This window comes from Xylaria bambusicola, assembly GCF_022495145.1.
Source record: "Xylaria bambusicola strain CBS 139988 unplaced genomic scaffold F5B22scaffold_49, whole genome shotgun sequence".
Classification (NCBI taxonomy): Eukaryota; Fungi; Ascomycota; class Sordariomycetes; order Xylariales; family Xylariaceae; genus Xylaria; species Xylaria bambusicola.
This window is the reverse complement of record NW_025953602.1, coordinates 193,960-220,350: the sequence shown is the minus strand read 5'-3', so window position 1 is coordinate 220,350 and position 26,391 is coordinate 193,960. Positions and strand designations below refer to the sequence as shown.

At 48.4% G+C, this 26,391-nt stretch overlaps 8 protein-coding genes across 8 annotated transcripts; 3 read left to right on the top strand and 5 right to left on the bottom strand.

Annotated features, from left to right (window-relative positions):
- Positions 1-1,263: 1,263 nt before the first annotated feature.
- Positions 1,264-8,454, bottom strand: F5B22DRAFT_404649 (Sec63 Brl domain-containing protein). Its single transcript, XM_047971508.1, has 2 exons — positions 2,049-8,454; positions 1,264-1,990 (listed from the first exon to the last, which is right to left on the bottom strand). The coding sequence occupies exons 1-2, from the start codon at positions 8,177-8,179 to the stop codon at positions 1,456-1,458; spliced, it is 6,666 nt and encodes a 2,221-aa protein (XP_047827375.1). The 5' UTR covers positions 8,180-8,454; the 3' UTR covers positions 1,264-1,455.
- A 263-nt stretch (positions 8,455-8,717) lies between these two features.
- Positions 8,718-10,573, top strand: F5B22DRAFT_404586 (uncharacterized protein). The gene has a single exon (XM_047971506.1). It carries the CDS (start codon positions 8,896-8,898, stop codon positions 10,459-10,461), a length of 1,566 nt encoding a protein of 521 aa, XP_047827374.1. The 5' UTR covers positions 8,718-8,895; the 3' UTR covers positions 10,462-10,573.
- A 362-nt stretch (positions 10,574-10,935) lies between these two features.
- Positions 10,936-12,479, bottom strand: F5B22DRAFT_404584 (replication factor C subunit 2). The gene is made up of 4 exons (XM_047971505.1): positions 12,236-12,479; positions 12,074-12,152; positions 11,224-12,018; positions 10,936-11,166 (listed from the first exon to the last, which is right to left on the bottom strand). Exons 1-4 carry the CDS (start codon positions 12,349-12,351, stop codon positions 10,999-11,001), a joined length of 1,158 nt encoding a protein of 385 aa, XP_047827373.1. The 5' UTR covers positions 12,352-12,479; the 3' UTR covers positions 10,936-10,998.
- A 178-nt stretch (positions 12,480-12,657) lies between these two features.
- On the bottom strand, positions 12,658-15,772 carry F5B22DRAFT_621239 (mitochondrial integral membrane protein). The gene is made up of 7 exons (XM_047975885.1): positions 14,883-15,772; positions 14,488-14,824; positions 14,007-14,409; positions 13,847-13,883; positions 13,710-13,800; positions 13,476-13,661; positions 12,658-13,316 (listed from the first exon to the last, which is right to left on the bottom strand). Exons 1-7 carry the CDS (start codon positions 15,051-15,053, stop codon positions 12,955-12,957), a joined length of 1,587 nt encoding a protein of 528 aa, XP_047827372.1. The 5' UTR covers positions 15,054-15,772; the 3' UTR covers positions 12,658-12,954.
- Positions 15,773-16,311: 539 nt separating this feature from the next.
- Positions 16,312-17,607, bottom strand: F5B22DRAFT_638771 (uncharacterized protein; the record flags this gene model as incomplete). The annotated part of the gene is made up of 2 exons (XM_047977630.1): positions 16,312-17,146; positions 17,177-17,607. 2 exons carry the CDS (start codon positions 17,605-17,607, stop codon positions 16,312-16,314), a joined length of 1,266 nt encoding a protein of 421 aa, XP_047827371.1.
- A 1,792-nt stretch (positions 17,608-19,399) lies between these two features.
- On the top strand, positions 19,400-20,964 carry F5B22DRAFT_404465 (uncharacterized protein). The gene has a single exon (XM_047971504.1). It carries the CDS (start codon positions 19,574-19,576, stop codon positions 20,546-20,548), a length of 975 nt encoding a protein of 324 aa, XP_047827370.1. The 5' UTR covers positions 19,400-19,573; the 3' UTR covers positions 20,549-20,964.
- A 416-nt stretch (positions 20,965-21,380) lies between these two features.
- On the bottom strand, positions 21,381-23,193 carry F5B22DRAFT_638769 (ubiquitin-conjugating enzyme/RWD-like protein; the record flags this gene model as incomplete). The annotated part of the gene is made up of 7 exons (XM_047977629.1): positions 21,381-22,256; positions 22,311-22,479; positions 22,608-22,704; positions 22,773-22,794; positions 22,874-22,968; positions 23,031-23,064; positions 23,161-23,193. The coding sequence occupies 7 exons, from the start codon at positions 23,191-23,193 to the stop codon at positions 21,381-21,383; spliced, it is 1,326 nt and encodes a 441-aa protein (XP_047827369.1).
- A 1,113-nt stretch (positions 23,194-24,306) lies between these two features.
- Positions 24,307-26,262, top strand: F5B22DRAFT_404333 (C-3 sterol dehydrogenase/C-4-like protein). Its single transcript, XM_047971501.1, has 2 exons — positions 24,307-25,067; positions 25,158-26,262. Exons 1-2 carry the CDS (start codon positions 24,582-24,584, stop codon positions 25,785-25,787), a joined length of 1,116 nt encoding a protein of 371 aa, XP_047827368.1. The 5' UTR covers positions 24,307-24,581; the 3' UTR covers positions 25,788-26,262.
- Positions 26,263-26,391: the final 129 nt, after the last annotated feature.

The window sequence follows — 26,391 nt, the reverse complement described above, 5'->3', positions numbered from 1 at the left end:
AGCAACAACAACAACAATGATGGCAGTAACAGCAGTAACAGCAGCAGGAGACTGGGAACTGGAAACTGGAGACTGGAGGTAGGCAGGCCGGATGGCGAGATGGAAATGGATGGCAGGAGAGGAAAGGCAGACAATGAATGGGGCCAGTGGAAGATGTAGAAGATGGCGCGCGCTCGTGCTCGTGCTCGTGCTCAGCGCCCAGCGTCCGCCCAAGGTAGGAGGTAGACAGGCAGGCAGGTTGGTAGGTAGGTAGTGTGCTCAATCGAACTTCACAGCCATACAAACAAAGTCGGTTCTTGGTTTAAGTCAAAGGAACGCCTTGTCGCGCAGCAAACAGGTGGACAAGGTGTGACAGACGGAACACCTACCGATACCTCAATCTATCTACTTCGCCTACTTTCTCGACCTTAATGCTTTACTGAGATAGCTTCGGACTAGTTGCGTTGCACGTGACCACCGTCGATATGACGCCGTTGCATTTGCTCTGGGGAAGGGGGGTGGCGCCCTTGGGCCTTTGGAGTACACGTAGGTAGACCGGCAGACAGGTAGGCCCAGGTACATGGGAGAGACAGTGGCAGAGAGCAGAGAGCAAAGAGGCAGAGGGAGCTGAGATCGAGCCAGGGTGAGTCAGCCAAGTTGGCACTACCTACTAAGTAGTAGTAACCGTCAGGCGTACGCCTTGCTTCGATGGCTTGCGAGGGATGTTGAGGTGATGCCAACGGTGATGCCACTGCTGCTGCGTTGAAATGGACTTGGACTTGGACGGTAGAAGCAAATGTGAACAACAGGAGCCCGAGTTCTATAGAGGCTACCTAGATGCTCACTCACTCTCCACGTCGGCATTTGGAGTTTCGCCTTCGTCTAGAGCTGTGCTTGCGTTGTTAGGTAACAAGGAGTTGCACACCTGTTGGGGGGGGTCTCACAAGAGCCAGAGGGCAAGCTAGGTTACACTCTACCAACCAGATGTGTACTTGTCTGTCCTTGCAACTCTTTTGTTTTCAAGTCACCGGCATCCGTTCTCATTAAAGTAACCCCATCGTACCCATACCCCCTCCCAGTCCATTCCAACTGACTAAAACTACTGCATAGCCAGATCGACTTGCTCCAATGACCGATCTGTGTCCGAATCTTTCACTTAGTGGGCCCAACTCCAGCGTGAACAGTCATAACCGTTGTGTAGGGGGCAGACTCTGCCTACTGCTCAGGGGGTCTAAGCCCGCAAATGGCCGGCACAATGGTTTGTTCTCATCTATTTCGGTTTTGTTTTTGTTTCCCTGTCCTAAGCAAGGATAGGGGCTGACCATATCCAACGCCAGCCTGCAGGGGCATTTGCCAAAATCCTGTTGTTCCGGAGACCTCATCCCTTCTTGTCCTCTATGTTGGGTCAAATACAAAGTAAGTTCAGTTACAAGATAAGTTGGGCAAGCCACACGTTGTTAGACACCCAATACTATACTACTCATCGTCCTCCTCATCCTCATCCTCGTCAACATCCATGCCCTCTGCTACCTCGATAGAGAATGTTGGTTCCTGATCCACGCCAATGTAGCTATCGCTCATTAGGAAGAGCTTGAGATCATGGTGGCCAGGTGTTGGCACCGTGTACTCGAGGCGCACCTTCAGCTGGCGCCCTATGGTAACCCTCTTGATAGCAAGAAGTGTTTTTGTGCTCTCTTCACCGACAACGAGCCACCAATTCTCCATCTTTTTAGTGGGATAGAAGGGAGCGTGGACTGTTGTGTCTACCTCGCCCTCTTCATCCTCAACCTCTCGCTCAATCTGCACATTCAAGTAAGCCGGCTCTCCCGCATGGATGCTGTTCTCGTCCAACACTTCAAACTCTAATGAGATGTCGGGATACTTTGTGTTAGTGAAAGCTGCAGCTTGCGCCAATTGGGTTTGTGACAACTCTAGTCGTTTCACAAAAGTTGAATAATCAGCATTCTCTTCTGGGTTCATTGCTTCCATGAAGTCGAATATATCGTTGATTCTGAAAGGATTCCTGTTAGTGAAACGGGTATACAGCGTAGCGAAGACAGATCACTTACCCGAACTCATTGGCTACTTTGACGACATCTGGAGAGAAGTGAGGGATCTGTTTCAGAGGGCTATCGCGATCCCACATTGCCTGGACCACCATCTGAGACATTTCCATGGCATTCATGGCATTAAGATGCCCATCTGACGAAAGGACGTCTACGGTCGCGCTAATAAGACTGAGTACCTTGGAAACTATCATCTCCTGGTCCTTTGACAAGTCGATAGGGAGTTGCATCCGAGAGAAATGAGCTTGCAGAAGTACGAATGCTTTAAAATGTGGAGAGTCATATGCTGGCTCCGACATCTTGATCGGCACTCTATCATATATACGCCGAAGCAAACTATCTTCATGACGCCGGATCTGAATGGATTCGAATTCTGCTGCCGACGTGACAATTTCGAGAATACCCTTCAGCTTCGTTTTCGCGCTGAGTGACAAGAGGAAGGTTTGCATCGTAATGTACGAAAGATTATAGTATGCTGCAATCATTGCCGCATTCTGAGGAGTCACAGAGCCGTCATCTTCGTCAAAGTCGATTATCTTGGATTCTGTGAGTTCCTTGATGGTTGTCTCAACTAGATCTGATAGATAATTACTCAGGCCATCATGAGTGGGACTGGTAAGACTATAATAGCTTGGATTTGCTAGGAGCCTACGATAGAAATACGTGAAGGTTGTCCAGTTAATGGCATCTTCAGTTGACTCGATCATTTTTGTACTGACTTCAGTGACGAATGCATCATGTACGTAGTTATGTAGATGCGACTCCACCGGTAGGGCTTCGTTGAGGAATTTTTTGAAGTATTCCCTCTTGACAGCTGAGGTCATGAGGACAGCGCGACTTCGACCGTTGGGGGAAGGGCGAAGCGCTTTGCCAAGCATCTGCAGCACTTCGCTCAGTTGATAATCAACATATCGATGTTCACGACCTTCGAAATACTGTGTACCCATCACGATCACTAAGTGTGCCGCGCAGTTAAGCTCCCAGCACGTATCACGAGAAGCAATCAGAAGTTGAATTGCACCCTGATTGTAAAGATGCATGACGATACGTTTGTCGTTCTGGCTAAGAGCCTCGTGGTAGTACCCAACGCCATGAGATAAGGCCTCAGCTAGAGCCTCTTCGTGAACACGCTCTAGAAGTGGTCGTAATTGGTCAACGTCCACATGAAGAAATCGATCTTCATCGTCATCGGCCAAACAAGCTGTCAGTACGTCTCGAGCAGTTGATCTCGTCTGCTTTCTGTTCGGCACGAACACTATGGCAGGCTGATCGGGTGACAGTTCTGTAATTGCAAGATAGGTGGGCTTTGCCATTGCGAGCATAAGCGACGGGAAATGGGGAATGGTATAAGACTGAAGTCGTAGTTCCAAGGGAACTGGTCGAACATGGGGACTAAAATTATAGATATCTTTCTTCTTTGCATCAATCCACTCGCCTAAGTCTCGAGCATTGGCAAGTGAAACACTCAAGCCAATAATTCTCATAGCTAAGTCGGCTGTAGTTCGAATGTAATGCATGCGAGATACGATAATCTCGTACACATAACCCAGTGTGCCTCCCAACAAATGAAGCTCATCAGCGATGAAGAGTTCAACGGTCAGAATGTTCTTACGTCGCTGCCATTGCCTCGAAAGGACATCCCACTGACTAGGTGTAGCCAGTATGAGATCACCTCTCTCAAGTAACTTAAGATCTGTTGCTGTCTCACCCGTAAGCTTCACGATTTCTTTGCCACCACGTAAATGGCTAAGGCGCTTCTGCCAGTCTTCGTGTCGAATATCAACAAGCTCTTGGAAGGGGGCGATGTAAACAGCTCGACCAATTTCTGGCTTGGACCATAATCTGAGAATGGCAAATTCCGCGCAAACAGTCTTACCACTTCCAGTAGGAGCACCGATGAGGACATTATCGTCTGCTCCATACAACGAAGTGAAAGTCTGAGTCTGAATCTTGTTGAAATAATTCCATCCATCGTACAAGCTCGAGTAATCCTTCGACTTCAGGGCTGCAACGGGAAGAGGCTGCAGGTCCAAAAGCTGTGTATGAGGCGGAAACTTCTCCGGTAGGATGAGTTTCTGAAACGATATCGGTAATCTAGTCTCAGAGTGCATCCATCTATCGGATACTACGGAAATGAAATAGTTCGGGGGCATTGGGTCCGTAATAGGGACGGTGAAGTCAACTAGATGTTCATTTGACTCTGATATGGCATAATCTTTGCGGAGAAGGAACTGGTCCTGGAACAGGATGTCTTCACCATCACAGTCTTCAACCATAATCCAAAAGCTCTCTGCTGTCCCATGGAATTCATCGTCCCAGATGAAGTTCGGGGTGATTGATAGCTCGATTCGGAGTACAGACCGAGTTATTGGCTGTGCCTGCGCTTGTACTTCAAGACGTGGGAATTTAGATACTAGATCGCACACTACGCGGCCAGCCTTAGGTATGCCAAGTAATTCGCCCATACGGGGGGGGTCAATATCAAAGTAGTTACTCCAAGAGACATCAATTCGCTCTGCTTTTGAGATGATCTCTCGCGAGCAACGAGGGCCAAACTGCCGAAGAGGGGTCATCGTCGGCCACATTCGCTTTTCTGCCATCTTGCACAGATCTAAGGCTATCCTGCAGACGCTGGACCATCCTTTCTGAAGCGTAATTTCGAATATCGCGCGCAGAATTCGGCCAGCCGACTGTGTGACATAGACCATATCAGCCATCAGAGCCAGACCATCAAGCTTAAGGCGAGAGATGTAAGCCTGTAAAAGAACATTGATCTTGGCGTGTGGTTCTTCGATGCTCTCCTTCACAGGAATTGGCACTCTGCCAAGCAGCTTTGCAAGCTCCAGCTTTTCGTCCTGGCGCACAGGAATGTACTTGAACTCAGCACTGAGTGCAAACACCCGAAAGAGTTCGATGGTGGTAATCGAAGGCTGAATCAGCTTGTTGTAGGTATCCATCGATCCGTAAGTGATGTAATAGTGAGAAGCAATTCTGCCCAGCTCAGTCGCTTTCAATTTGCCCGTCTTTTCGTCATAAGTAATCAGATTTGACTTCTTCAATACAGCCGCAGCAGAGTGTATGAGATCAACTCGTTTTTGCTCAAGAGCCTCATCATCCTCGTAATCAGCACCAACACTATACAGTCCTGGAGAACGAAGCATCCTGACGAAAAGATATGTGTAGCCAAGCCATTCAACTCCCTCGTCGCGACTACGGACGTTTCCTAGCACTATTTCTGCGTTCAAATTATCAACCAGCTTACTAGCAAACTGACTTTCAATAGGCAATTGCTGATTAAGTAAGGAAAGGTAATACTGCATCTCGTTTTGAGATGTAATGATGATACCCTCGCCGTATGTATCATACTGAGGACGTCCTGCACGGCCTAACATCTGAAGAACATCTTGAGGGCTCAATTCCACCCAACTACCCTTCTCGGGAGAGTAGACCTGGGTTCCTTTAATGATAACTGTGTGTGCTGGAAGATTCACACCCCAGGCAAGTGTCGCAGTGCACACAAGCACCTGGATGAGACCTCCGGCAAAGAGTCCCTCAACCTCATCACGATCAGCTCGATTCATACCTGCGTGGTGAATACCAAATCCATAGGGTAAGAGATCTTTCAGATCTGCATCAGCAATATCATTGGAAATCTCATTCAGTGCTTCCCTAGATCCGGAGTCATGCTTTAAAATCTGATTTATAGTTTCCAGCTCTAAAGCCTTATCTCGGATATAACGAGCTGTCTTCGCAGTCTCCTTACGAGAATGGACGAAAATAAGCATTTGGTTGTGATGTGTCCCAACGTGTTCGATGACCTTGTTGTATGTAATATCATTCATCGTCTTCAATTGCTTGATTGCCTTCTTATCAGTGACGCCAATAAACTCTTGCTTCAAGGGACAAGGACGGAAAGAGCCATCAAAGTGAAAAAGACCCTTGTTCGGGTCTACACGAAGGAAACTAGCGACGTCCCTGTAGTTTGGCAAAGTTGCTGACAGCCCAATCAGCCGCACGGGGTCGCCTGTCTGTTCAGTTTTCCGAATCGATCGACTGACGATACTCTCAAGGACAGGTCCACGATCGTCATGCAGTAGATGAATTTCATCAATGATAATTAGGCGCACAAGGTTGGTATAAGTCAAATCTGTCGCCTTTCTCGTGATCACATCCCACTTTTCGGGAGTAGTGACGATAACTTGAGTCTCAGTAACCTGTTGTTTAGTGAGTTGACGATCACCCGTCAATTCGGATACCGTGATACCAAAGGGTTTGAGCCGTGCACCGAAATTACCAACCTGCTCTTGAACCAAGGCTTTCAAGGGCGCGATATAAACAATCTTGAATGAGTCGAGGTCGATGTCTCCCGTTTGTGGGTTTCTATGTTTTCCGAGTTCACGTAGAATCGTTAGCATGGCAACATTAGTCTTGCCACTGCCAGTTGGTGCACAAATTAGCATGTTACCATCATCCTCAAACGCTGATGGATAACACTTTGACTGTATTTTGTTAAGAGCTTGCGCCGAACTGAAAGGTCCACGTGCCCACTCAGGCATATCTGTGATAGGGATGCTGACATCATCTGGTTGGTTGCGCTTCTTCGGTGCCGGGACGTGAATCTCTTCGTAGCCTTTGAATGTTCTCTTAGTTGAGCCTTCTGGCAAACGGACTTTTGGATTTGTCATGAGGTGATTTCCCTGGTCGAAGACCAGGTTTTCCAGATTGATAAGTTTGCGAGGCTGAAGGCCGCCTACAAGCTGCCCCTCTGCCCGCTCAGCTTTAGGCGCAGTGTCGAGAGAGTCGTGCATATCAATGTCCATCTTGATTTCCATCTTCTTTTTAGCATCGCTGGTCTTCTTTCCCCGTAGTTCATCGAGTATCCATCGAAGACCCTCAGAAGCCATCTCTCGTTCAATGACTCCACGGTTTTCGTCATCCTCCGCTCTGGCAAGTCGCGTGAGCCATACAATTTTTTCACGGTTTTCGATGAGTTTTTGCACAATCTCATGGTGCTCATAATCAAACAACTCCATTAAGTCATTCTCAATCTCTCTTAAAGGTTTCTCTTCACCTCCGGGTTCATCAGGCTCGCCAGCGAGTATACGTAGGGCATCAGCTGTTTTGTCGTGCTGAATATGAGCATCCGCATAAAGGCTGCCTATCTCTCTTTGCAACCAATATGCATCGATGTCGCGAGCGGGGATATAGTTCTTCTCATGTAACGCGGATTTCTTGCTTTTGGTGGTGTCCGGATCAATAACCATAGCGTCACTATCAGCTACGACGCCTTCTTCCTCCCTGCGGGCCTCTTTTCTATCACCGTTCACTGCGCTCTCTTCCATGCCAGAGATGTTTTCGTCATCGTCGTCCAGAGCAGCATCATCGTCCGAGGACTCATCCCGAACTTCGGTCGCCATGGCTGCGTCTTCATCTTCATCTTCTTCATCAAAGACAACAGCGACACCTTGGCGATCATCTAATTCGCCATCTGGTTCATCCCTGTCAGCGCGAGTATCTACCTCCTCGTCATCGTTTTGGGTATCATAATCCGTGATCTTCTTTCCAAGATTCACCAGTTCATTGAACTGCTTCGGGTTCAAACTCGACCCTATTAAGTCGTCAATCTCCTTTTTCTTCTCTATATCTTTCATATCTTCGTCTTTGAGGTACTCGAGTACAGCATCGGCAGCGCTAAGGACAACCTCATGGGAGACATCTCCGATGTTACTGGCAACGAGGTGCAGTATCAGATCGTAGGTCGCGCGTGTAGCGGGAGTGCGTGGCTGATATCGAAGTCCCTCGACCAGTAGATCTGCCTGCCCAAGAATACCAGTGCCTTTTAGATGAGCAGCATCATTTCTGTGTTTCCGTTGCTCGCGGGCCAAGATATCCTGCCCCTCTCGCGCGTCGCCTCTCTCTACAGCGAGCGCACCTGTCCTTTTCTTCGCTTTAGGTGCGTTGTCGCGCGTAATGCGAGAGCCCATGTCGTTCACATTGAGCCTACCGGCTAGGGATTCGGGATCGCCGGTAGCTTCGTCGGTACGTCGCGTGATGAAACGGCGGTCCGCCTGGAGAACCAGGTTGGACATAGCCGAGTACTTGTACTGCGACACATCTCTGTGGTGGTCCGCCATCGCGAATTCTAGCAGATGTTATGGAAGGGGCTTCAAGGGAGTCTGAACAGTAGCGCAAGATGGTGTATGGCAATATCGACAGGTTGATGGCTGGTCCTGTTCGTAAATGGACGTGGGCGCCGTTGGAAAAAGCGTTCAAGTCATCTGAAGACTACACGCTGCAACTCGCTGCCTTCGTGAGGTCGTGGTATAGAATGGGCGATGGATTATCGGGGACGGATATTTGGCGAGTTCATCACGTCTCAACAGCAAGTACAGAAAATTTAAGATCAATGGACTCTCTCATCATCCAGGTAGCAACAAGCCGGCTAGCTAAGCTAAACGGTGGAAGTATCTGTGGTTCTGGGGACGCGTATAAGCCAATCATAAGCGAACCTTGCCACTGTAGTTTCCGCTTCTGATTGGCTTAGAACGTTGATAATTCAACATAGGTAGCTGCCTACATATGTACACAGCATGTAGGTACCTGGTACTTACATGTAGGTGTGTACATTCTTAGCATCCAGGTACCTAGTGGATCCGAGGTCTGTAGGTCTGGACCTAACCTACCTTATTCGAGAAACCAGGAGGTACATGCATACACCGAGTAGGTAGTTGGTATCCAAAGAAAAAGGAGGTTAGAAGGGGTCGGGTTTGGTTTCTCGTGTTTTCTATTGCTAATTTTTCCAAGGACGCACTACCAAGGCGTAGCGCGTGTTAATAATCGAGAAATCGTCATGAACGCGACACAGGGTGAAGAACATGCAGCGAAACGAGCTCAGGAGGCTCTAGGGCGGCTTTTGCGCCCCAGGAGCGAACTCATAGCAGAGAGACGGGTCATGGCTCAAGACTTGGCTAAAGATCTAGGGCAGGAACATCTGAGCAGTCCTATGTTTCTCGTCGACCCAGACGAAGCCATATCCTCGTCAAGTACACTCCAAGAGAGGCAGAGAGTGTTCGTTGAGTCCTTACAAAGGAATGTCGAGCTGCAAAGAGAACTGTCGAGGCTACGGGCCGAACACAGAACTGGCTTTTCTGCTACTAGTCCTGCTTCCTCCTCGACTCGAGCGAATGCTGAGAGAAGACTGCTCGAGGAGCAGCTAGAATGCAGTAGGCTAGAGAGAGAGCATCAGAAGCTTGAAGCGTTCAAAAAGTCGTATGAAGAGTTCAACGGTCGATCAGCTGCAACTCCAGAGTTTCTTGATCCCAATGTCATGTTCAGCAACTGTGCACCCTTCCCGGATCTTCCCAAGAATCTTATTGAAGGGTTTACAAAAAACGAGGAGGCGCCGCATCAAGAGGCTGAAGAAATGGTCTTGCGACTTCGTAAAGCTACATTTCGTGAGAAATTAATCCTCGAGTATGAGCAGCAGCAGCTGAACGAATTGAAAGTAAATCATTCTCATAGTCTCGGTAACTCGTCTCCCGAAGCACAGATGGCCGCCTTGAATGCAGTCAAAACCTCGCTTGTGAATTGGATAGAGAACATGCTGAGCAAAGCCGGCGAAGGCGAATCAGGAGATGGAAATGGTTCATCAAAAAATAACGGAAACGAGGACCTGGATCGTGAAACACAGCGAGTCAATATTGAAAAGGAGTATAATCGCCATATCGAGCTACGCAAGCAGATAATGGCTTCCGTTTCCTTGTTGGGCAAATCCAAGAAAGCAACAGGGCACGAGGATGTATCAAGGCCTCCTCCTGCTCCGGTAACATCAGCGCCAATCGCTCCCGAGCCACAGACTTATCTGCTGATACCTTATCTTGAGAGACTTCAATCGCTTTCCCAAGAGCAAAGGGGGTTAGTTCAAGAGAAAGCACACATCAACACCACGATTTCACGACAACAACAAGATACCAACAAAGCATTGCGCCGTCTCGCACAAGATAGCAAGCTATTATCGAAATATCCACAGGCGAAACCTGAAAATTTACTCGCAGGCATAAGCTTCTCTAAAGCAACAAAGAGTGCTTCCATCACGGACCAGATTCGGCCCTGGCTATTCGCAGCAGATTCGGCCAAAATTGTCACGCTGGAAGCCGCTGCAGAGGCAGTTGACAGGGGTCAGATGCCTCTCGAAGATGCAATGCAGGCGCTGCATCAAGTATCTCTGCTCCAAGACAAGGGGCCGCTTCAGGCGCCAGAGGACGGCGATGCAGAATTCGCAAAGGAAGATGAAATAAGTGGCACCATCGGCGAGGTACGTGCTGGCAAGAAACGTGCCAGCAAGAAGCCTACAATGGATAGGCCCAAGAGTATATGGTCAATTCTTGATGGAAACCTAGGCCTTATTAATGAGTGATATTGATGAGAGTCTGCATACATCAACATGAGCGTCATAAAGAGCTATCTTAATCTCTTTAGTTCTTTGCTTCATAACTGCAGAGATTCTATAGATATTCGAAGCATCCATATTCATTTCTGTAATTAATTGGCCTTCTTGCTCCAATTTGTCATAACAGCATGAGGTATATTAGAATTCGCCAGATCCCCAAATCGTCATTGCAGGGCTGACGAATATGCGCAAATGCAATTTACCATTGATAAAGTAGCCAAATTATCCACAATGATTCATCGCAATCGCTTCCAAACACAGCCTGTAGAATCTATATGTCTCTCGTACTTTTATTCGAGAACAATTCACACAAATTCAAAACGTGTAGGAGATTATCTCATCATGTGGTATTTACTTAAGCAGGTGCCAGCGAAGTAGCTCTAGGTCAAACTCAGTCAGGCACGCTACCAGGCACCACTGATCCAGCGACACCTTGAGATGCTGTGTCCCCTATTTCACGTTCATTCTAATATCTTCGTGTTTCACGGTGCTAGTCTGGTCTCTTCATCCTTTCCCTCCAAGGATATTTGATATCCGTAAGGCTAGATCTAAGATAGATAGATGCTCATCTGCGCCATCAACTAGCCGTTTATCGACTTCGGAGAACACAAGAGTGATCTTGTTTTTGCCCAGATCTGGAATGAGTTCGTCGTTGATCACGGCTTGATAAAGCTATTCGAAGTGGTCAAAGCCCAATCTAAACAGAATTTCGGCGCGATTTGATCTTACCTGTGTGATGACCTGACTAGCACTCCAGCCATCCGCCACCAGTTCCTCCACAACTTTGGCAATGGCTTGGTAGGTTGCGCCCGCTGACCTCGGTTGCATGGCCTTCTGCAATTTCTCAATCGTTGAGCCCGGTATTACACCAGCAATATCCTCGACAATCTTGACAGAGACAACCTTGGGTGTATCGTCATCTACGTCCATCTTATCCTCACCATCGTCGTCGCTTTTCTCTACAGCACCTACTAGCCGCGCCGCGCTCTGTAAAAAGGTGATAGCCTTTCGCAGGTCACCCTCACTACACCGAATAAGCGCATCCACCGCGCCATCCTCGAGGTTGACGCCTTCTTTCTCGGCAATTTCCTGGAGCCGTTTCCGTGCGTTGCCCTGGTCTAGGCTCTTAAAGCGGAACTTGCTGCAACGACTAGCAAGTGGGTCGATGATGCGCGTGACGTAGTTGCAGATGAGACAGAAACGAGTGATCTTACTGTATGTCTCCATGGTTCGGCGGAGGGCGCTCTGGGCATCTTGTGTCATGCTGTCCGCTTCGTCAAGGATAATGATCTTGAAGGGCGGGCAAGGGTAGCGGTCTCGATAGCCCGCAGGTGGGTTTGTAAGTTGCATTCGCGCAAAGTCTTTTACTTTCTCTCGAACAATACTTATGCCGCGCTCGTCAGAAGCGTTCAACTCGAGCACTCGCGCTTTCATCATCTCGGGTCCGTATAGCTCTTTCGCGAGAGCTAAGATCGTCGAGGTCTTGCCGGTCCCGGGGGGACCATAGAATAGCATGTGAGGAAGCTGAAGTTGTGTCAATATCAAGAAGTCCAGAGATAGAAGATCCAGGGAGGTTCACATTGGACGCTTGTAGTGTCCTCTGCAGGACATTGACAGTGTGATCTTGTGCTGTGACATCGCTGAGGGTTTTAGGTCGGCTATATGAAGCTGTCAGTCTACCATCATCTCACGACCGCAGCAACATTACAACGGCCCAGCGCACGGATCCAGAGCAACTCACTACTTCTCTACCCAGGGTTGTTTCTTGGCTGCCTGTTTTGGCTCGCTGGCTTTTGAAGTTGAGGCCCCGTTTGTAGCGGCAGCTTTCCGCGCCTTAAGATCAAAGAAGCTGGCCATCCTTAATAGCGATTAGCTTCGTGTGCAGTGCTATTAGGGGCTTAAGAAACTGAAGTTCCTCAAGCATGCACAAAGTTGCGTTGATGTTGTAAATTCACATCGTTCTATCAGTGGTATCGTCCATTGTACAATTAGTGCAGGCGCAATTGCGAAGAGACGCGTTCTTACGCGTAAAGTGCCCTCAGCCACATGCGTTTGTGTGGCTCAAGCTCTACACTAGCTTGAGCCACAAAAATGAATTTCCCCACTGCTGTTGCTCGCCATTTCGTCATCATGCATTTGAATCTTGCAAGTACTCTGGTGCTTTGAGACTCGACAAATCCGTGGCATTCATCAATTCTGTCATCTGATTACCTACGCACTTATGTACTAATGTTAATATACACGGGCTCATATTCATAGTTGAACAACTTATAGGTATCAGTCACAATACTATGCAATACAATTTCGGTACATACCAATGCCAATTTCCCAAGAGTTCAACAGATGTTCATTCAGCAGATAACGCACCAAAACACCATCAGAATGCATTCGCGTTCATAAACCCAGTAACTTCGCACAACAACAAGCCCTCCAAAACTAAATATTACCTGCTAAATAATTTCACCCGTGCACTAGCTGTCTCAATCTCTTCTCAATGATGTTACGCCCCTCGGACGTTCTCCAAACCTGATGAGGTGCGTTGTTGACAATGTCCCAATGTTGTAGGTTACGGGTGAGATTGCTGAGATCTCTCTGCTTCTCCTCCCATTTGCTGTCTTGACGGATCTGGATACCAGAGCTGACTAGTGTAAGTGGCACGCCTTTTGCTTGGATAGCTCGGCTACTAGCCACGTCACGTTTCGATAATGTGTCAGCTACCAAGTTTTCCTGTAATTTGGCAAATATGTATTTGCCGGTCTGATATGCGGCTCGCCCAAACACACGGTCTTCTTTCGTTCGGCCCCTGAACACAGCTCCAGGCACTGCAATTCGCCAAAGTCAGTAATTACTTTTTTAGGTAAAACGGGAGCTGGTTTGGAAGTTATATATATATGATCTCAAGACATGCTTGCCCTTCAATAGGCAACGATTGCCTCCACGAGCATCCAAGATGGGAAAAAATGACTCCAGGGGTAGCATACCGCGATCAATTCCTAATGGCGAGATGATGCCTCGAAACCACAAGAGGAAACCCCGTCTGGAAGTGCCAACGTCGTTGAGAAACTCTTCGTGTAACGGGTCGATGAGTAGCAAGCCCTTGATATTCTTGCCATGGCGCGAAGAAAGAATTCGGGAATATATGGATCCAATCCCAGCACTCATGAAGACTATAGTTGTTAGTAAATTTTCAAGTGTTTATCTGGTGGATTACCAACCCCAAGGGCCTTCCTCTCCAGCTCTCGTCAACGCTTCGTCAACAGCCTCAACAGCCATTCCCGCAGAGAGGGGTGACGGCGCGGCATCACTCTAATCTCGTTAGTAGAAACCCTGGCGCTGTGTCAACAATACTCACCCAGGCAAATCCGGGACGATCTACGAAGCAATAACGACTGAATTGAACACGCCGGAGTCAGCAAATGCCAGATAAGTCCGCTCGTATTTCGGGAGTATGCAGGAGAAAATGAGGCCCGGAACCTGTCCAGAGAGGAGATAAATGGCACCAGAGAACTAACCTGATCGATCCATTCATAATGGCATTATTTGCAAAGTCCCATAGCCCATCTTCAACAGGTCCTTCACCTCCTTCGAGTAACACCGTCGGTAACTTTGCGCCCTTGTTATCTGTATGGTTTCCGTGACAGTAAACGTGTAGCTTGTACTTGTTACCATCAACCCAATAGCGCTTTCCAGGTGCCTCCAAACCAGCATCAAGCGCTCGGAGAAACAGTGTGCAGCCCATGAAGAATACGACGATGGCGAGTATCACCATGAAGATGGTTGATACTAAAACGGCAAGCCACTCGCCCACTGTGCGTCGAGTTTCGGCTCGTCCCGTTAACCGTTCTTCCTCCTCATATTTTCCCCATTCGACGAGCCGATCGGTGCTGAGCGTCCAGATTGCCGTAACAAAAGCCCCTGATAACTCATATCAGCACGCGAGCAAACGACACCAGATGGGATCAACGAGGAAATCTTTGTGTTTTCTCGACTTACACAAAACACTAGCTATACCAACCCACCCTTCCTCGTATCTTGTCTGCTGTACTGAAATTAAGATAATCACATTGATGAGAAGAAGGATGCTTATGGCAATGCTTGCAATCCTCACAGCTCTGGAAGGCACTGCGAAGAATACAAGGGTGAACAACAAGTTGGCAAGTGCCAGACTAGCATAGCTAAATGGGAAGAACCCTGAACCACGAGTGTAAAAGCCCGGAGGAGTGATGAATGTCGAGACTAGAAGGATAATCCACCAGGCAAAGGCGATGAGAGTTAAAAGAATGGTGAAATATCGGGTGACTCGGATGCTCCAGAGGTTATATGGCGAGACCTACAGATGGCATTTAGTACTGTCTTCATCATCATTTTTGTTAGTGATATATTTGTACCGCTGGGTCATCCGGACTCAAATAAGTCGCACTTTCAACCCGGTTGGGCAAAAGCCGGGTGTGCTCATTGGGGAGTGCCGAGTCGCGTTCATTATTGATCGAATTTCTCGCGGACGCGCAGTCCGAGCTACCGTTGTTTCGCTCTTCGTGGGAGCCCCAAATGCCCTTCATAACGGCAACAGATTATTGACTCGAGCGGGGAAACAACCGAGAACGTTCGGGCTCAGTTGACTGACACAGAGCGACAGTGGCGTTGTATATATTCAAGAGTGCACGATGTAGAGATGGTGATTTAGAGGCAGCACTAAGGTTCTTGGTATGTCGGGATGACGACAAGGTAAAGTAACCGGCAGTTTATCACTACTTTCATTCAAGACCAGGTGGTTACAGCTCGGATTAAATGTTGCCCAATCCATGATCCTTTTTCCTCAGCTCCTGCTTAAGCCATTGGAGTCACCTGAGAGACATATAATTACGACTACGAAAGAAGCTCGTCTACAGGGAATCTGGAGAATTTGCTCCGGCTCGTCTTGGTTGGTATGCAACACACATGCGATTTTCAGTATCTCATGTCATTGCCTTTTAACCATTACGTCACCACTGGTATTCTTGAGCTTGTCTCCGCTCCAGAGAGGTTCTGCCATATCCAGATGCAATGCAGGCGATCGACCCATCAGTTATACTAATCCCCAATGCGGTATCGACCACCTGTATCTCTACGAGGCGATTCGTTATTGTTGTTGTCACCATCCTTGGTTATGATCACCTGCCCGTCCACTACGTATTAATTGTAACTAGGCGAGGCTATCTGACAATTATTAGGGACCACCCCTTCAGACCTCCCCACCTATACCACCTGCTTAACCACCTACACCTACTTATACAACCACTTATTCAGCTACGAATTTAAAGCTATTTCGAATATAATTTACCTATCTACTCCTCTATAACGCTATTTAACGAAGCCTATTAGTATACCTATATAAATGGGACTTTTAACCCGAAGGGGTTCTGAAGGGGTGGTCCCTAGTAATTGTCAGATAGCCTCGCTAGGCTACCTAGGTAGGTAGACTAGTAGTATTCACACCAATGTATAATGCTTTAAAGGCGGCCACACCTACATATTAAACTTTTACAATGCTTAACATTTGGCTTAACTGTGACTAATTCATTTGCTTCAAGTCCCATTTCCATTACTAAGCGAAGCAAATTTATATAGATATAAAGTGGCTACCTAGTTATGTGTAAATCTCAGATCAGCTCAACCGCTGGGTTAACTGAAGCAAAAGAGCAATGGCAGTTGAAATGACGCTATTTATCCTCCACCAGGAGTAACGGTATATATTATATACAGCACAAAGATACAATTGAGACAGTTACACTGATGTCGCTCAAAGTTTCTCTTTCTTTTCACTTTCGTGCCCCAACATTACTCTCCATTTTTTGTCGTACTCGCGGTCACTGTGCTCGTCGAGGAATAATGGGTTGTGATCGATTGCGATCCCTGAGATGGTCCTGTCTGAGCCTTCTTGCGCTGAATGGCTTTCTGTAGAACAACCTCTTCAGGCTCTGGCCCACGGCCTCCGGGCTTGATGGCTTCCGGTGGCAACGAAGCAACGGGTAGGTGGAGTTTGGCATTAGCTAGTGGATCATTGAGAGCAATGCCAGCCTTATGATATGTCTCCTTCTTATATTTTATCAACGCCTGTGTGGAGGGCTCCGATACTGAAATCCATTCCTTTAACTGTGAAAACCATCGCTTCCTCCCTTCCTTGCCTCTGGGCTTGTGTGACTTTGAGGCACCATCTTCACATTTCCGGTCTTCAGACAGCTCCTTCGAGCCAGGACCAATACGATGCCGGCCGGGAGCACTGTCTCCTGAGTTAGGGGAGTCCATACTTATAATATAAGCATCAGACAGATCGTATGGCACAGGTGTAGCCTTTTCTGGGCTATGTAAAGTCCCTTCGGTTATGTTTCCTGTAGGGAATGCGGGATGCTCACTGGGTTCAATGGTCTCATTTGTAGAACGTGCAAGCCTAGTATCGACCAAGGGTATACCCGAACTAGACATAGGACGTTCGAGACTACCAGACCGGGTGAGAAGTCGAGATGCGTCGAAGGATGAAGATGTCTTATGATGCCCGAGCGAACTGCGTCTCAGTTTCGTAGTAGAATTGCGCTTCTGGGGAAATACGTGATAGCCAACCAATTGATTTATGGGGACCTTTGAACCGTTATCCTTAGGTACGCCTTTTTCTACGCTCTTCTAGAGACGAGAACTGGGCTGAAACTGAGAGGATGTTCGGTGTTGTCTTTTTTGCACCACAGGCCGGTGATCAATCGATGTTTTGATGTTGGACTCAGTGTTGGAGTTCTCATCAATGTCGACTAGTCTTCTATATGGAGTACGGTCTGTAGTGTAAAAGAAGGGGTCTTCGAACCCAGCAGTTCTGTCCTGACGTGTGCAGGGTCTGGTATTAAGTGAGAAATTACATATCTCTCCTAGCTGATCCCAGGTAGACGGTTGCTCTTCCCATACCGTGGGAGTAGAAAGCGGTGAGTTGGTGTTTGCGACGTTAGTTGGATAAGAAAAGTTTCGCAAAATAGGTGGTGCAAGATTCTGTGGCCCAAATCCAAATTGCCGATTTACGACACTGTCGTTCCGTGGCGATTCAAGAACCGGAAGTTTTGGCTTTCTGAAATGTTCAACAAACCCTACCATTGTACGGGATGGGGCACAGAGGCAGCTGATGTGAAATATAAGCAAAATGCCCTTGTGTGTCTCATCACTAACACGGTAGATGGCAAGAAAGTCAGAATGAATGACCCCATAAATGTTGTATCGCAGCGATTAGGGCCTCGAGCTCACTCGTACGCATGAATAGAAGCCCACTAAGTATTGAGACCTGACAGGCTGTGTGGACGGCGTCAATATAGGAAGATTAGCTTAGGTCCTCACATCACCAGGCTTGACGAGCCTGTCAGAAAGCGATTATGTCTTTTGGCGGTCGGCGCAAGGCTCTTTGAGGGTAGAAAATGAAGACGCGGAAGAAAGTGGTAGATTCTGAGGTCCGAACGAGGGAACTTGGTGGAGACGAGGACCCAGCTGTTCAACGCAACCGAGAGTGTGGGAAGCAACAATCGACCACGGGAAGGCGTAGGTATCGTAAGCCTCTTGCCGCAACAGTCTGCTGCCACTGGCACTTACCTTGAAGGGTTGCCCAGCAGAACAAACTTGCACCTGAAGAGCTTGATTGGTATAAGTACTTACATATGTAGGTAGTACTAGTCAGGTACCTATGGAAGATCTAGGTAAAGAGGTCTAGGCTCTTATGAGTTCGGGGCGGTTACAGCAATGTAATGATGTGCAGGTACTATATAGATACATCCATGGATACATCGAGTACATCAAGTTGTCTAGGATAATGTGGTGCTCTTCGCTTCTGATTTTCATTTTCTCATCTACTGGTAGGGAGTCACCGTTAGCTCGTGACAAATCAGTACCAATATTAGCTGAACTTGCAAAACAACAACCCACGTGTGCTTAGCTAGGCGCTAGAAATCCGAGATACCTACCATACCCCCGAGACTTACCTACATATGTAGGTACCTACTTATAGTAGGTAGTATGTAATTCACTGGTGGCGTCTGAGCGCAACAGCGCGTAGGCGATCTTCCACCAATATTTTCTAGTTGTTTCGACCAATACATGTAGGTACCTCAAGACATGCTCGGCATGAGGCCACAGAAAATTGTTGGCTTAATGGAGCGATGCTCGCGAAAAATGGCGTGGTCAGCTCGCTGAAGCATAATGGTTCGGTAACAACAGATCCAGGCAACTCGTACTAAATATGTAGGCGAGGTAGGTAGGCACTTCTCTGTCAAACTTCCCCGTCTCTACCCGCCACCGGATCTTGGATCTAGCCATGTTGTATACAGTATAGCGCGATCGATCGGCCATGCTAATCTTGTACGGGGTACCTACTTCAAAACCATACTTAGTACATAGCACCCCCGGTCCTGCACTCGCATTTACTACCTGTGATGATTTATTTGAGGTACATAGTAGTATCGACTGCAGGGCTAAGCATTGTTCTAAGTATTTAGAGTAGGTATGTGGCCGTAGTCTGACTGGTCCTCAAAAGTTGCGTAGCACCTAGGTAGGTCAGATAGGTGAACCAGCAAACTTGGGGCAGCAGCTCTCGGGGCGAACGAGACAGTCATTCATTCATATGTACTGTATAAACACGGTACTCTTGTGTGATTTTCGTCGTACGAAGTACAGCGGACAAGGGAGCCGCTGCCAATCGGGCCTTTATCCGATATCAATCGCCCGCTAAATACCTACTTATGTATCTGCTTCAGCCCCTTGACACTATCATCACATACCTACAAAGGCAGATACGGCCCCTCAGTATGCCAAGAATCGACCAGAATCAACCAAATATATCATTACGTCCCCTCATTACATAGTACACTCAGATACACTCATCCAGCAATGCATCCACAGATAGTTTCACGCTAATATCTACCAAAGAGCCTCAAATATTAAGCGCCTGACTTGACAACCCGGCAGTAGACCTGGGTTGAATCCGCTAGTTATTTAAGGCCCTCGCCGCTTCAATATCTCATCGCGCCACCCCACGCAACTCATCTTGATCGGCATCCTCCAGGCGGCCGCGCCATCAATGGCAGGCCCTCCCCTCAGCACAGAGGCAGCCGCCTCGAAGCTCTCGCAGCAGCAGCAGTTATCGACGAACCGGCCGTCGGTCCCAGCTCCAAGCAGCAGCAACCCACCAGCAAGACCTTTACAATCTACGACACCCATACCAGTTCCACTTCCCATAACCTCTATTTCACGGGAGCAGCCGCAGCCGCAGCAGCAGCCCCAAATCCCTTCGCGCTCCTCGTCGCCAGTGCGCCCGACATATAGTCCGATCACACCACCTTTGAAGGCCACCACGTTCCCGCCGCGACCAACGCACACCCACAGCTCGCACGTCGACGCAACCGCCGCGCCAGCACCAGCGCCAGCGCCGATAGATTTCGACTCGAATCCGGATGTACTTGCGCTCAAATCTGCCATCTCTATCCTGCAGATGCAGCGCAGGAAAGCAGAGAAAGATATGGCGACGCTAGACAGGGTGAAACGCACCGCGCTCGCCGAGCCCGAAGCCTTCGTCCGTGACCTGACGGCCGGGCGGATACATGTCGAGGGAGAAAACCCATTCGCTAGCAGCGCAAAAGACGAAGATAGCGACAGCAACGATGAGGATGATAATGATGGGGATGACTCTATCCAAAAGAAGAAAGATGCGAAGCACTTCCCAGCCCAACCAGAAATGGCATCAGCATCAGAGAAGCCTAGTACGAAAGCAGTACCGCAATGGGTTTCGATTCCGAAGCCGCAGAATATAGTCCGCTGCCCACCCATCAACTGGTCTCAGTATGCCGTAGTTGGTGAGTCACTAGACAAGCTGCACAACGAGCAAGTCCAGCGTCCAGCGCAAGGTGCACCAGCCGTGTTAACGCCCGACGGCCGTTTCGAGTTCAAGGGTGGTGGCGATGGGAAGCAAGAGCGGTACATCGGCGTCGCGGCGCCCTATGCGCCTGGTAAAGACAAGATCGATGCGAAGTCGGGAACGACACCCTTGAAACGGTGATCACGCGCGTAGCATGTCTATGCAATATATGGCGACGAAGCGATTTTGGGTTGGGAGATCGGGCTTTCATCGTCGACTGCCCCTGTGTTTTGTGCAATAATATGAGGTGAATAATGAGGAATGGTCATCATGTTATGGCTATCAAGACATGTTCGAATGCTCCAATATGAACTAGAGCGCCTCTCTGTCATCAACAAGAAGAAGAGATGAGATAAGACGAGACAAAGTCAGAGCCATGAATAATGATAGATGCTGAGTTCTGAGGTGCTAGGCGCAATAGGGGCTTGTATCAAATGAATTTCTGTTCAATCTATGTATGAGACGAGAGTGCTTATATTGCGTAAAACACTGCATTAATTGGTAGGACTAGGCATTCGCATAGTTCTCATAGCACGTAGTGTTTCGGCTGTACATACATCATTTTCATATACACTATTGGTCGTCTCAATAGGTACCTTCGAAACCTTCGCCATTTCTGTTCAAACCAACTGGATCTTGTATGTCAATAGCCACTGGTGATATAATACGTACAAATTCCAAATGCTAAGAGGGATGTGAATGGTCTTATTAAGACTGCCATCAGATGTCTCGCGAGCGAGGAAATAGACCAGCTACAGGAGATTCGTCACTCACGAGAGCCCATGCACAAATGTACACACCTCAGGAAACATAAGTGTACACGTCTCAGCTAATTTATGGCAGCCTCGCCGAGCTTCAGCCGATCTTCCCACCGACGCCTTGCTTTGAATGCACACTTCCAGAAAATGCACCCCCATCAACGATCGGGGACCATGCTATTTCCACCACTAACCGTGAAATCCCAGCCCAGGGTTTAAAAGTCCTCCATACTCCGCTGAACAGATCTGCGTAGTTTTCTATTGTAGATTTTCCTACCCTCGGCCCCTCCCCAATACAGCCTGTGTGCTTCGGGGTGGACCTGTGTCCTGGGATCATATGGGGGGTTCTCTTCCTCCAGCGCATTGAAAATAGCCTCGATGTGTTGCTTAACGTCCTCGCATCGATTAGCGTTAGGAATGTAACATAAAATACCATCCGACGTGACTCGATGATGGAAAACAGGCGTAAGAAATCTAACTCGAGGCTGCTCATCAGGAAAACGAGGGCTAAAGTGAAGTTTGATCCTGAACATGCCGCCATCAAAGTTGGTCATCGGCCGTCCGAAGTAAGTTATCACCCATACAAATGGGTTACCGTTTTCTAACTCCACGTTGTGCGGAACGTCATCCCTCTTGAAGGATTCCTTGATCTGATCAAACTGGCGGGAAAGATTCACTGGGACGGTGGTGTCCTTGTTCTTAGCTGACAGTCCTTCTGTTGCCCATCTATCAAGCTCCGCATTGAGAGAAATCTTGATGTTCTGCAAGCGCTTCTCCAATTCGGTATAGTTAAACTTTCCTTCCATTGCATTACTGCCTCCTTCGAATGGCATACGGGTGAATACTTGGCCATCCTTCACATCTTTTTTTGCGTCTTTCATGGCTTCAAGATAGGTATCATAGTACCATAGAAACCGACGCTTATACAAATCTTTGAACGGTTCCCATATTGCACTCGAATCATCTAGATCAAGGCCATCAGTTTGCGGGTCGTATTCAATAGGCGTAGCAGGTGAATCATTCGCCGAGGTAATGCCGAGGATGTCCTCAAGCTTCTGGATAACAGAAATGCGCAGGGTCTCATGTCGAATCTATTGGCAATACATTAGCTGCTGTGAATGAATTGAGTGTTACGCCGTAATTACTTTTGCTACGTAATCCCGCTGATTAGCTTTATCCGAAGTATCATTTGCGTGCTCGAAACCAGGCTCATTTTCATAAGGATTCGAGGACATAAGACTCTGGATAGAAAGTAAAATGGACTCTAAGCCTTGGGCGGCTGACCATTCTTCGCCAGGTTCACCTCGCCATGTGCTATGATGATATTAGACAGTGGGCATGTGAGCGAGACGTGGGAGAAGCCGTAGATACCCAAGAATAGAACTGTAGAACACCATATACTTTAGCTAGGTCCAAGAAGGATTGGCAAAATCGGCTCTCACAGGCAAACTTTTCCGCTGGAATAAATGTTCGGATTGAAACGACAACGACCACCATTGGTCGTGGTACAGGTGACCGTGGGCGACTTGCGGGGGTATTCTAGAGTAGAATACGATCAGCAGGTCCGCTCAGGAGACGACGGAGGGTCAGCACGAGAACGCAAGTACCTTTGTGAAATTTAAAGGAGAACTAGTAGATTGCACACTTGTTAGTCCTCCTGATAGCGCAAACAAAGAAAAAGCGGATTCTAGTAGGTTTGGAGACGAACCTCGAAGAAGCCGAACTCGTATGGTGTCTCGTGGGGACCAATAATCATAGCCTTGACGTTACGCACATCACGATCACGGAAGGCGACGGCAAGAGCTGGAGGTCAGAGGGCACAGGTTAGAGCCATGGTCTATTGGCATCTTGGAAGGTGTCCTTACACAAGTCCGAGTTCTTCTGAATCTCACCAATCTCCTAGAAATACGGGAAGGTTAGCCTACCTATTCCTTGACCACCCTCGCCCTTGTGAACAGCAGGGGTAGGGGCAAGCTTGGTATGATGACGACCTACCTTAGTGATACGAATGATGGACTGGTCTGCCATTGCTACGATGCAGTTAGATAGGCCAGGCGAGACGCCTCATCGAAGGGCCCGGAACGTGTTGGGGGCGGCGTATAAGTCGGCGGGCAATAGTGGGGAACTTGTCAATGTGAGCCTGAAGGACGGGATGTGCTACCTATGCTGTGAAGACGGCGAGAGAAAGACGTGAAGACGGCAGGTCTGAACAATCCAACTAGTCCTAGCAGGAGGCGTTTTAAGTGATGGCGAGGGAATCAAGGCACGCGCGCAGCTGGGTATAGAAGGTCGTACAAGAAGGCAATAGGTCCAGCTGAGCTCGACTTGGGAGTTAGCAATGCTTTTGGCTCCCAAGGTTGCTTGCTTGCCAGTAGGTATCTGCCTGTGTACTCAAAGGTACCTAAGGTAGGTACAGTATGAACTGTAGGGTAGCCAGGGTGGGTAGGTACCTAGGCTGGATGAAGGTGGGGTTGCGTCTATATGTACCTACCAATTCAAGTTCCTCTAGTATGTACCACCAAGTTCCAGCCAAGTACTTACATACATATGTAGGTACCGATGTAGATACCTGATACCTACTTCGTACATTAGGTACCTACCTAGTGATATCAGCAAGGTGTAACGCTGGAACGTTCGATTACCTACTTACCTACTCGCCAGGTACATAAGGTACAGTACGCATACCTACCTTTATACCAAAATAGGTAGTCGCGAGTATCCGGTAGGAGTTTGGCGAAACCCAGCCTTACCTAAGCCAACCAGAGGAGGAAATACGGAAATCTGGGGGAAGCACCCACTACCGACGGCACGATTGGATCTAGGAACGGATACCGGGCAGGCCCACGAGCAATGGTTACCCAGGTAGGTAGAGCAGTGTAGAGCAAATGCAGGCTGGATGGATGCACATACTTATATAGTACAGTCGGGAGGTAGGTACCTACCTACCTACCTAGGTATTCACATCTATGAATGCAGCACTCCAATTAAGAGTTTAGGTGCTTGAATCCACGAAGTAAGGTGCCCGTGCCCGTCCAGGCGCAGATAGTAAAAGGTAGGCAGTAGATACCTTATCTAGGTATTAGATCTCATTTCTGGCCCTATGTATGTAGCCAGGGCCCATCCTTTTGAGGGTCCTCACAAGTACATAGTACTCCGTACTTGCAGAGAGAGCCGTTCTGCTGGATCCAATAGGGGATAGATTCCGTCACTGACTGGTGGATACGAATACGAAATTCAAGACGAACCCTAGATTACGGTCTGTAGCTTGTCTGTCCTCAGGGACTCAATTGGAAGTGACATTCCTCACTTTCGAGAGCTGAAAATACACCTCTTTGCTCTTCGCATCCAAGTTCAACTGATCGTCCCTCGAACTGTTTCCGTCGAATCGCCCTTGCCATCTTGCACACTGCCCAACAATGGCTTCTTCCCTCGAGCAGCCTGTGCTTGGCCGCGTCCTCGTCATCGGCGGGTGCGGTTTCCTGGGCCACCACGTCGTGAACCTCCTGCTGCGTGACTGGAAGTGCGAAGTCTCCGTCATCGATCTCAAGTGCCAGCGAAACAGGCGCCCTGCTAGCGATGGCGTTGTATATGTCGAGGCCGACATCACCGACAGCGACAGCCTCCTGAAGGCATTCGGCCGCCTCAAGCCCGATGTTGTCATCCACACTGCCTCACCGCCCGCGCAAGGTGCTGGTGCCATCTCAAATGAAATTTTCTACAAGGTCAATGTCGAAGGCACGCGTGCTGTGATTGCGGCCTGTCAAAAGAACGAAGTTAAGGCCCTTGTCTACACAAGTTCCGCCAGCGTCATAAGCGACAATAAATCCGATCTTGTCAATGCGAACGAGGAATATCCCGTCATACGCGGTAAACTACAGTCTGAATACTATTCAGAAACCAAGGTGAGTCTACCTGGCTCGACTTGCGCCCCCATATCACTGTTGCGAAAGCAGAAAGTTAGACCGCAGCATACTAATCACCCTTCTCGACAGGCTCATGCAGAACAACTTGTACTAGAAGCCAACAGCACACAGGAAGGGGAGCTTCTAACGACCGCCATCCGACCATCGGGCATTTTTGGCGAGGGCGACATGCAGCTAGTGCACCATGCAATAGGGGTATACCGCGGCGGCAATGACAAGGTGCAGGTGGGCCTGAACACCAACATGTTCGATTTCACATACGTCGAGAACGTAGCACACGCACATTTACTAGCAGCCCGTGCTCTGCTTGTCACACACGCGTCCAAAACGAAGCCTCTCGACCACGAAAAAGTCGATGGTGAGGCCTTCCTCGTGAGTAATGGTAGCCCCGTATATTTCTGGGACATGATGCGCTCTATTTGGCGGGAGGCGGGCTCACCGCGTGGGACGGATCATGCCTGGGTTATGAGCCGCGACGTGGGCCTCATATTAGGCTACCTGAGCGAGTGCTTCGCAGGTCTCCTTCGCCGTCAGCCTACCCTCACTCGCCAGCGCATTATCTATAGTACTATGACCCGTTACTACGACATTGCTAAAGCCCGACGGCGGCTCGGCTATGAACCCCTTGTTAGTCTCAACGATGGCGTAAAGCGCACCGTACGTTGGACGCTCGAGCAGGAAAACTTAATAAAGGTATGAAAAGGCGTTATGACAATATGTGATGGAACTATAAAGGATAGAAAAGGTAGTCGTTTACATGACTGCATTTTGTGGATGAGGACGACAAAACTGTCCTCTATTTGTTTTTCCCTTACGCAAGCTTGCCCAGCATATAATCATCACTTCATGGGCTTTCTGTGCGTGCCGCACACAGCTCCTTGTGTAATTAGGTCGTATATACAACTTGATAAAATTCTAATTAGCTAGGGCGTATCGCCCAAATGCACTGATGAACAAGATAGTAGTGTCACTTGTGTGAGAGAAAATTGGATGGGCTGTGCTTCTTTCAAGTACCATTGTGGTACTCTTGTTGCAGTGTCTAGCTAACCGTACAGCGCGATGGTCCTCTGCCTTGAGCACATGGGTTGAGTAAACTTGTCGAGATCCAACCTGAGCCATTGCGCTCAAATAGATTAGATGGCGAAGCTTCATTGCCTCTTAGGCTTCATTTAGGAGGACCCTCAGCTTGACAAGGAAAAGGCAGCGCACCTATCAAAGCTTCTGGTACTTCAGGCTCCTCCTAGACTTTGCCCAGGTTAAGATTTTGTGATGTAGTTCGGGTTCATAAGAGAGGTACGAATTA